Raw genomic sequence first — 11457 nt, 5'->3', positions numbered from 1 at the left:
CGCAATACTCCGATCTTGATTGTTTTAATTTTTTTTAAGACGTGTGCAACATATTTTCCGCATTTAACTTACTTTTTTGCAACTGAGTTATCAATTAATTACATTTTATACAAGTTCAGGGGGCTAAATGAATATTTTATGTAAGTTTAGGGGGCTATCAAGACACTTTGAAAGTTCAGGAGGCCAATCAAACTTTTTGGACAAGTTCAGAGGGCAAATGATATATTAAGCCTTAGAGTATCTCCAACAGCCTCTTAAGTTAAAATTTGAGGAGAGAGAATGAAAAATCAGCTCCAACAGCCTCTTAGTGGCTCCTCAAATTACTAAGAGCCTCTTCATCCTCTCTATTAATAGAGAGCCTCTCTCCACCTCTTAGTGCCTCTTAAGTCATTTTTTATTAATAGTTTATTATTGAGGAGTCTTTCTCCTTACACTATTGGTAAATATAACAACAATTAATACTTTTAATAATAAAATAATAAATAAGGAGTGAATATAAAAAGTATTGTTGGAGATGAAGTGTCTTAGTCACTCTTAAATCACTAAGAGTCAATTATTTATATTATTTTTAGAGAGTGCACTAAGAGTCTCTTAGAGATGCTCTTAATTCCATAACTAAATTGTGATATTCCGTTTCTTTAATTTTTCATTATATTTTATTTTAATACATTAAAAAAATAAATATTAAAATCTAATAACCATAGCGGGCACCACCGAACTGAACCGGGTAGATGGCTGCTTTACTATTGCATCATAACTTAAATTCACTAATATATATGTTATGATCATTTTCAGTGAATAATAAAACAGCCATCTACATTGCAAATAATCCAATTTTCAGTGATATATAAAGATTAACTGTGATTTTACGGTCCTTCACATATCAAAATAGAGACTCAGCTAACAAATGTGTTAAAGGGACACAAGGAGGAATGTTACATAATGTATAGTCAAATGTTACATCATGTATAGTTAAAACAGTTGTTACAAAATATATAGTCAAAATTGGAATAAGGTGTAAAAATACCCCTAACGTTTATAGTTATGAGCAATTTTACTTTTAACGTCTACAATTTTATCTCTAACGTTGGCAGCCAAGAGCAATTTTACCTCTAACGTTGACAAGTTGGATCAATTTGAGAAAGGCCTAATGCTCCTCTAGCCCCCTTAACTTGTCCAAATTGGTCATTTTACCCCTCCAAATCGAATGTTCTATTTACCCCTTTAACTCTATAAAAGTGGTATTTCTCACCCCCTCAATTTGTCTATTTACCCCCCCCCCCCCCCCCCCTCAAACTCATAGAATGTCCTATTTACCCCATTAACTCCACAAAAGTGGTATTTTTCACCACTTGCAATCCGTTATCGAGACCTAAATTGATACATTTTTTAAACGTTAAACCTATATTGGTGTTAGTTTATACGTGGAACCTAAATTGATACTTTCTCAAAAACCATAGGCCTATTTTGGTACTTTATCCTTACATATAATGTCTTTAACTTTTTTATATTAATGTTCTTGTTATTTGTATCTTTTATTCATTCCTTCTCTTTTCAATTTTTTGGCTAGTTAAATTTTGATCATCTATTTATTGTAATACAATATTATTGTAATAAACACAAAAAGGATCAATATAATTATCAAAATAAAACAAAATAAAAAAAAGTTGATATTAAAAAAATATATTTTCAAACTCATTTGAATAAGTCCTATTAATTTTGCACTATAAATGGGTAAGAAATACTATTTTTATGGAGTTAAGGGGGTAAATAGGACATTCGATGAGTTGGGGAGGGGTTATATGACCAATTTGGACAAGTTAAGAGAGTGAGAAATACCATTTTTATGGAGTTAATGAGGTAAGTATGACATTTGATTAGTTGGAGGGGTAAAATGACCAATTTGGACAAGTTAAAGGGGTTGGAGGAACATTAGGCCTTTGAGAAATAATTCCTCAAATTATCTTCTCGATTATGAATCTTGTCATCTACACTTCACATATGAGTCATTTCATCATTCATTAATACAAATCATAAACATATGATTAGACGTGAAAAAATAAAAAAAAAATATATAATGTCTTTTGTACGAGTTGGACAAAAGAAAATTCAAAATATTTCACCGAATTATAAGCATTAATCTTCAATTATATTATTAAATCACAGATAATATGAAAATATTTTTTTTAAAACAAACTGATATACAATTAGTAACGAATAAGGAATAAAATTTCTATGTTCTATAATAACAACATCTGAATTACTAACTTTAGGGGTAAAATTGTTTTTGGCTGCCAACAATATTGGTAAAATTGCACCATTTTACATTTTACATGTTAATGGTAAAATTGCTCCTAGCTATAAACTTTAGCGGGGTGTTTATTAGAGAGGATATAAGAGATATAATAGGAATTAAAAAAAAAACAAGATAATTTATCCCATGTTTTTTGGGAGATAAGAGGGTGAGCCAAGTGAATGATGGAAAAGTTTACTTTATCTAAATTTTATTATTTATTCTATTTGTTGTGTTTTGAAATTTTAGTAGAGTGCTATGAATATCTTTTAAGTTAATTTTAATTTTCAAACTTTTGAAAATTTAATTTTTTCCATATATTATTGCAATAACATTTTGGAATGAAATTAATTAAATTTAATCTATCGTCTTAAACATATTAGTTGTTCGTATTTTGAAAATTTAATATAGTATTCCAAGTATTTTCAAATTAGGATGATATATTAAATTTAATTAATTTCATTCCACATTGATATTATAATAATATGGGTAGATAATTTATTAGTGCTCTAGGTTTTACCTAACACACTGTTTAATCCTCCTATTTTGAAAAACACATTATAAGCTCCCTAGTTTTTGCTACTATTAACTCTTTGGTCCTTTTGCCTAGTTTTTTTAGACTTATAACCATTATATTTTAGCATAAATAGACATATATAAAATAACAGAGTAACATGATCAACTTGTATTGTATTGTGATTGTCCTAAAAGCTAAGATATGTTCGGTTAAAAATATAAAAAAAAAAATAGATAAAAGGACCACATGGTTAATATTGGTAAAAGATAGGGACCTTAAAATGTGTTTTTTAAAATAGGAGACTAAACGGTGTGTTAGGTAAAAATTAGGGGACTAATAAATTATTTACCCTAATAATATATAGGTCTATTTTATCCATATCTTTATTCCGCATACCAAACATGAGATAATAAATCCTCCAATCTTAATTTTATCCTTATCCCTATTTTTTTATTTTTATCTCTATCTCAACCTTTATCATTATCCCTATCTCTATCCCCGTTAAATACCAAACACCCCTACATGTATTTTTACATCTTATAAAATTTAAACTGTTCTTTTCTAATTCTTTTTAGAAATTATTATCTCAAAATATATAAAAGGTCCCAATTATGAAATTCATCCGAGAATGAATCATTGATTACTCTCAGATCCATGGACACGTTTCATCATTTAACCAAGAAAAACAACTCAAAATTATGACAGCCATCTCATCTGGGTACGCACACATAGAATTCCTGTACAAACTTGATTAAATATGCAATTTTTTTTTTTTTTTTTGTATATACACAGCAAAAGTTCATACAATCAAGCATACAAGATACATAAGTGCCTTGATTGGTGGGTGAGGAAGGCTAGGCTTCATCCTAGAGATACAGTGAACGGATTACATCGTCAAAAATTAGTTATATCATCATAGCAGCATCACCTGTGATTGGTTCCCACTCCAATTTTTCCGTTGTCTCCCCGACCCGAACCAACTACCAAAGGAACCACTAGCCAGCCAGAGGACTTGGAGATCAAAGGAAGAATAACAAAATATCAAAATATGGCAGAGCATATATATAATGATTGAAAGCTATTATCTACTGTCCGGTATATTATAGAGATTGGCAGCATCGAAGACCAGATACTTCACGATAGTGGGTCAGGAAAAACACGGAAAAACCGCTGATTGTGTTCCCACCTGCAAAAGGAGATCAATGTCATATAAATATGATAATGCAAGAACATGTGTGCACAAAGTTGGATGAATTATCATATTTCTAAGCTTGCTTTCCATAGAACAAACACAGGCAGAATGTCATCAGTTAGTGCTTGGATATTCATCTGCACTGCTCAAACTTACAGTCGAGGCTATCTTGGAAACAATACTGGCCAGCTTGACAATGCCACTACATCTACACCTCGGAAAATAAGGCCCTGTATGACGCTTTCATTTATTTATTTATTTGATACTCTCTTCAAACCAAGATCCCAAAAAAGCAGTTTGACTCAAAAAGAAAAAAATGATTTCCAGGTGCAGCCAAATTGCATGGAAATCAGGTTTTCTTGGGTAAATTAAGAAAATAACTGTCTATACTACTCTCACTGATGACAATTATGAGTTGCCAAACCTGTTAATCCCAGTAATATTGATCCTGTGAATCACAAATGGCCGTCCCTAACCATCATTTTACTTATGATTACAATGGCCAATCTCAATTCTCCAATAAAAAAAGATGACTCGGAGATAGCTATCATTATTATTTCAAAGCGATGAAAAAGACATATAGCATTTGTTGGTGTTGCTGTCTGATCTGAGTTGTGAAAAACATCTCTACGGTTAGCACTTAGTAGCCATTGAAAATTTGATGGAAAATAAAAATATTTTGGTCACAAGAACCCATTAACAGCTATACAACAACCCTGCTGTGAAATAATATAAAAGGATGCTTTTTGGAGCAGCAGTTCCTAACCTCAATGCCAAAAAGACAGAAAAGCAGTATTTTAAAATCTTAAATGTAAGAGCATCGAAGTAAATTCTTTAGGAGAAACATCACCTAGCAGAAAAAAAAAAAAAAAAAAAAAAATCAAATTCCTAAGTTCAATGGGATCAAATTAACTGTACCCCACTTGTTGAATTAGATCAAACTGTACGTTTATATGACTCACACTTTGACAGTATATCAGTAAATCACATATTGAACTCATTATCGAAAAAATAAGGCTTGCTCTGTCCAGTACTTCATCAACTAGAAAAAAGTTCATTCCGTCTCTATCCCAAGCATGCACATCAGTGCACTAGAAACCAAACAAGAAAGAGCTCAGGCTAAATGCTGTAGAGCCAAAATCATCTATAAAAGAGATTATAGCGACCCGGTCCTAAAGGAGTGGCACAGGGGTGAAAGGCATGAACAATGAGCATCCCTAAAGGATAGGGATAGGGGAAGCAATGAACTTAATCTAATATCAGAAAGGGAGACGGAGAGACCAGGGCAGTACAACAAAATATTAAAAGCAGAAGATAGTTGAGCAATTTCCCAACAAACCCATGCAGCATGAAATGTCTTAATAGAGATTCTTAAAGTGCAAGTCAAGTATCTGACATCTAAATATCTAAGAGTCTTTTGGCCCGACATATGAAAGACAAAATTTGTAGGGGTTACTCATGATATGAAGACCTTATACAAATTAAACCTTACATATACAGAAGAATATAATATCTTCTCAAGTTGAGGGAATACCATTATGACTTTCACAAGATCAAGCGCAAAATGAGGTATAGATGAAACGGTAACACAAACAAAAGTGAAATTCAATGCACACTAGCCAGATTCATGGCGTGATAGCATTCCAATTTTTTTGCCACTAATAACTCTCAAAACTTTGCGTATGGACAACAAATTCTACTTCCACAATCACAAAATATAATCCTGGAAATACTTGATCACCACATGTAGATTATAATCTGCAAAAATGTCATTATTCTAATACAATAATTTTTAGGGTTAATTTCAAAAAGAACCCTTGTCGTTTTACATTTTCGAAGGTCGGTCCTTGTGTATTTTTCGGAGCAAAAGCATGCATGCATGTGGTTTGGTCCGTTAGAAAATAAGAGATTTTTGCCTAACACCGTCAGTTTTGTTGACGTGGCAAGGGGCAATTTTGTCCCAAAAAAAATCACCTTTTTTACTTTTCAAAGGTCAAAATTAATTAAAAAAAAATTTTTCACTCTCCTCTCTCCTCTCCTCATTCTGAAAATGAAATCCCTAATCCAATAAACTAATCCCTAATCCAAATAAATCTCATAAAGGAAAACGAAACTTTGCAGCCAAACTGCAAAATGCTAGCTTAGCCATCATGAGCTTGAACATACTTTCATAATGAAAGCATCCTTGGTATATAAATAAACTAAAACCCCAAGTTTAAATCATATTCTCAGATCAGCCACAAAAATCATGTAAATCAAACACTGATAATCTCAACTCACAACATCAATAATTTTGCAGCTGAGAGGAAGTGCTCATCTCAGCTTTCTTTTTTAAAAAGAAAAGGCAAAACAAGTTGATTTACTTATTCAAAATCTAACTCCACTACCTTCCAATCCTATTGCACTAGACGGAGACGAAACAGAGATTGAGGAACAAAATGAAACCCAGCAGAAATCTTCGACTGCTACTGCAAATGGCGAACGGTGAACAAACAAGTTAAAGACTGCGATGCGATTGCGGCTCTGTGATAGGATAGGAGATACGAAGGTTAGGGATTAGTTTACTGGATTAGGGATTTCATTTTCAATTCAATGATAATTTTAGGTAAATAATTTACTGGATAAGAGATTTATTTTCAGATTTTTGGAAATTTCGTAAAAGAAGAAAAATGGATTAGGGGATTTCATTTTCAATTCAATGATAAATTTAGGGTAAATAATTTACTGGATTAGTGATTTATTTTAGGAGTAGGGATTAGTTTATTGGATTAGGGATTTATTTTCAGATTTTTAGAAATTTTGTAATTGAAGAAGTAAGAAGAAAGAAGATTCTTCAAAAAAGGAAAAATGTAAGAAGTAAGAAGTAAGAAGATTCTTCAAAAAAAAAAAAGTAAGAAGTAAGAAGAAGAGAGAGAAAAAATATATATTTAAAAAATTAATTTTGACCTTTGAAAAGTAAAAAAAGATGAAAAGAATTTGGACAAAATTGCCAACTTACCATGTCAGCAAAACTGCCAGTATTAAGCAAAAGTCTCATATTTGCTAATAGAGCAAACAATAGGCATGTTTTGGCTCCGAAAAATACCACAAGGACTGATCCACGAAAACGTGAACGTGAAACCACAAGGGTTTTGTTTAGATTAACCCTAAATTTTATTTAAACATCTACAGAATCATCCCTAATATGGATAGAGTTCTTCTAACTCAGTAACTCCCCATGAAAATTCATCCTTAGAAAGTCTTGAGGTACATAGCATAAGACAAAATGGAAGTCCATAACTAATCAACCAGTTGAGGCTTAACTGTTTTCCCCACAGACAAGGTTTTGAACATCATTGCCATAAAATTTGAGGGGAAAAAAATCTCCTATGTAGCCTTACAATAACAAATAGCTAAAGGCTAGTTATCAATAGATGTCGAAACCTTGGTACAATAAGAACCACAGATAGAAAAGATCATCAGCATGGAACTTCAACTTTTACTTGATAAAATTCAGGATTATATCATCAGGAAGACACAGAAGTTATTCACTTCCTTTGATGAAAACTGATAACATCCCAAATTATTCTTTCTAGAGTAAGGAATAAGGATGAATTAATAGAAATTTACACAATTATCAAAAACCAAAATATATATATATACATATATTTAATTCAAACAGCATGCATCCACTGCATATTCCCACGTAAGTACAAAGGTTAAAGATCTAAGCATCAATAGATCAACTAATAAAGTTCATATTGAGGTCCCAATCCAACAAAAGATACTAATATATTGTAGGTCCAGTTTTCAGCACTAAACCACTAAATTTCTCAACCATGCTGCTGCTAAATGTAAGGCAACAATTAAGAAGAACACAGCAATATGAATGATGATTCAGAAACATTCATCAAATAAGTTTGCCATCACAAAGCAAGGCAATCCAATTAGCTTGTAATAGTGATACAATGTTGCAAACAAAAACAAGGCTAACTAACTCCTGTATAACTAGATGTAGGAAATTCAGAAAAAACAAAAGTAGGTTAGCTCACCTTATGGTATCATGTCCTCGATATGCTGAGCCACACTACATCTAGAAATTTCAAAACTTCCGACCCTATTTAGTTGCAAATAGAAAGTTTGCCAGTACATTCATCAGCCACCCCATAATCAAGGCTGAGCTCCCTCAAAGGAGGGATGTTCTCCATTGCAAAAAGCATGAGGTGAGGGAACATTAAATTATTGTGATCATACAACACAAACTGCACTAGCACATTCGGATTTGAACTGTGGCTTATATAACAAGCAACATTCCTGATTCTTGAAACATCCATTGCAAAATCCAAAGGTGGAAGCGCGGGATACGATGGGCGGACATAATCAGGATATATCAGGGATAGATCACCCCATTCAGCCCATTTCTGGGAAAACCGATTAGGATAAATTAGAGTATCACCATTCATTGTGAAAACCTCCACTTGCTCTCTCGTGAGAGCCACCCCCGCATATTCACATATAAAGGATCCTGCGTGTATCAAATCTAAGGACCTAACTCCCCAGCCTGTTTCCCTTGACCTAAAAACTTCCAATCTATTTTTCAATCCGTTTTGAGTCACCCGGTTCCGACAACTTGGCGGGCACTTACAAAAAGCTCCGCATTCAAACACTAACGGCTTCCCTCTGAACAAGGAACCATTTGGATCATAAGCGAACTCCCCCCCATTCTTCACCGAGCATAGACAACCATCCACACAACCACCAACACAATCACAACCAGTTCCGTTACTCGAAACAAAAGGTGGAAACACAGTCTTTGTCAGATACTCGTAATACAGAGGATCATGATCGCTGTCAATATCATTAAACAACATAACTGGTACATTCTCCTTCCTGTTTGAAATATCGAGACTTAGATAACCCTTAGGCCTGGCGGCCAATGGATCGGCCCTCAAACTTTGTGCGAACTTCAAAATGGAACTACCCATTTCAGGTTGTCCATCAATCCTCATAAGCCTGTACTTGTAAACACCAAACCCAGATTTCCCAACATCAAACCAACAATCATGAATCTTGTATAGACCATCATAAATGTATATCTTATTAGTAAAACTGCCAGCATATTTAAACCCTCTAACCACTCTTATCTCAATGCCATAGTGCATACTCCTTTCCAATGCTAAATTCCCTCCTTCCAGCTTCTGGTGCGTACATTGCTTTGAAAACTTGTCCTGTCCACCGTGACCAGTGTACACTAACGTATCTCCGGCGTCCTCATCATCTTCGTAGCCTCCTGAAACAATAATACTGGTCGCAATCGGCTCCCTGTTTGAGCTCTGGCTCGCCGGAAGGTAGTCAATTCCTGCTTGGACTTGCCCGTGCAATCCAACAACACACAATTCCATCCGGAAAAAGAAAAGATCCCCAATTTCAACTCCAGGGATAGACCCAACAATCCGCTTATCACGATTAAGCCAAAGCCCACGGTCGCGCATAATAGCAGCGGCAAGGAGATCTCCTCGGGCTCGCCGGCCAATGGCCTCGCCACGGCGCTTCTCTTCTTCCAAGACAGAGAAGATGCGGAGGGCATCATAAAGCATGCGGGTCCGGCGAACAAGGTCCCGAAAATACCGCTGGTCATCGATTCCAAGGTCAGATACGCGGACAAGCTCCGATGAGCGCTTCGGGTACTTGCGAACAGGCTTGTTGACCACCACAGAGGAGAGGATATTATCTTCAACGAAGGGGACGATCGCACCAGCATCCGGGTCCAAAACCAAACCGTCTTCCTGCGGAACGGTGCCAAACGCATTGCGGAAAAGCTCGGTGACTCTGTTATAATCGGAGTATAATATTTCCTCGTCGGAGGAGGAAATGTTGGAGGTTTGAGAAAGAGGTGTATGTATGGAATTGGACAGAGAGGTTTGAGAAAGAGAAGTACGTGCTTCTATGAAATTGGAGAAAGAGGTTTGAGGGAGAGGTGTATCTGCATCTATGAAATTGGAGAAAAGGTTATGGGTAAAATCGGGATAAATTGGATTCGGAGGGAGAGGTGTTTCATTTAGATAGTCAAGTGGCTCAAGCTTAGGTTCAGCTTTTGGGATTAGAAGATTAGGAGGAGTAGAGATGGCGGCGGTAGCGCTGGAGGAGATAGCGGTGGTGGAGGGCTGAGCCGGTTGCGGGGTGAGATTGAGGTCTTGAAATGGGATGATGGATCCCATTTTCCGTTAATCCAACTATAATTTACAAATTTCAAGAGAGAAATGAAGGTAGCATAAGGTTTTCGCAGACCCTGAGTCTCAGACTGAGATGCTTCAACGTGTCCCGTCGGGGTTTTTTTTTTTCTTTTTCTGGGTTTTGGACATATAAATGGTATGTGCAAATGAAAAGAAGCGATTTCAAATTTTAAATCAAATTAAATTTACTAACCAGCGGTACATTTTTGGCATAACATCTATATTTGTCAATCGTCACAACTCTGTCTTCCATATAAACATACGTTTATTCTTTTAAAAATCTGTATTTGACTGTATTAGTAATCTGTAATAAATATTTTAACATAATTGATATAATCAACTACAATAATTAGGTAATTTCTATGGTTACTTTGTTTTTGACAAAGTAAAGTTTACTTTGTTTTTTTACCATTAGATGATAGTGGACTTTAACAAAGTAAATTCATCCAATGGTAGTAAAAACAAAGTAATGTTTATTTTATCAAAAACAAAGTAAACATAGGTCCTGTTTGGTAAAAAGCGTTTTGAGATAAAAAGAGCGGTTTTGACCAATTTTAGAGGTTTGGCCACTGAAACCGCTGATTAGAGTGTTTGGTGGAGAGAGGTTTGGGAGAGAGTTTTGGGATGAAAACGCTAATTTAGAAAAAGCTCTTAAAATGAGCTTTTTCAATTAGCGTTTTATTAAAATTAATGGACTTCTTTAACCCTAATAGATAGACTCTCTCTTCTCCTGCGCCAAAATTAATGCCCTTATTCGTCTTTTTGCACAAACCGCTTTTATCAATCAGCTAATTTTTACTAAACAGGTCTACACAAACAGCTAGTCAAATCAGCTAATGTAATCAGCTAACAGCTAATTCCCAAACAGGGTCATAGTCTAACCCATAATAATTAATTAATTAAATGATATTTTAACATAATTGATATTTAAAAATTTAAATATAATATTTAATTAATTAAATGACAGTAAATCAATTTGTTTCTAAACATATGGGAGTAAATGTGATTTTGTTTCGATATATGGTGTAATTTTATTTTTAATATTGATAGTAAATAATCAATTTATTAATATTGGTATCTTAAATCAATTTAAAAAATAATTAATTAAATTGTTTTCTGAGTCATTAATTTTAGAATTAATAATAAGTCGTCCCCTCAACTTGTTTAAAATAATTGATTGGCTCCCTGAATTTACATGTTGTCTTATTAGTCTCCTAAAATTGTTTAAAGTGCCATGATTAAA

General features: G+C 34.1%; 1 protein-coding gene across 1 annotated transcript; it reads right to left on the bottom strand.

Moving 5' to 3' along the window:
* Positions 1–3535: 3535 nt before the first annotated feature.
* LOC136219454 (histone-lysine N-methyltransferase family member SUVH9-like) lies at positions 3536–10365 on the bottom strand. Its single transcript, XM_066006866.1, has 2 exons — positions 8034–10365; positions 3536–3996 (listed from the first exon to the last, which is right to left on the bottom strand). The coding sequence occupies exon 1, from the start codon at positions 10197–10199 to the stop codon at positions 8103–8105; it is 2097 nt and encodes a 698-aa protein (XP_065862938.1). The 5' UTR covers positions 10200–10365; the 3' UTR covers positions 3536–3996; positions 8034–8102.
* Between the last annotated feature and the right edge of the window lie 1092 nt (positions 10366–11457).

Source organism: Euphorbia lathyris, chromosome 2 (genome assembly GCF_963576675.1).
Source record: "Euphorbia lathyris chromosome 2, ddEupLath1.1, whole genome shotgun sequence".
Classification (NCBI taxonomy): Eukaryota; Viridiplantae; Streptophyta; class Magnoliopsida; order Malpighiales; family Euphorbiaceae; genus Euphorbia; species Euphorbia lathyris.
The sequence above is the reverse complement of the archived record's forward strand: the minus strand, read 5'-3'. Positions and strand labels throughout refer to the sequence as shown.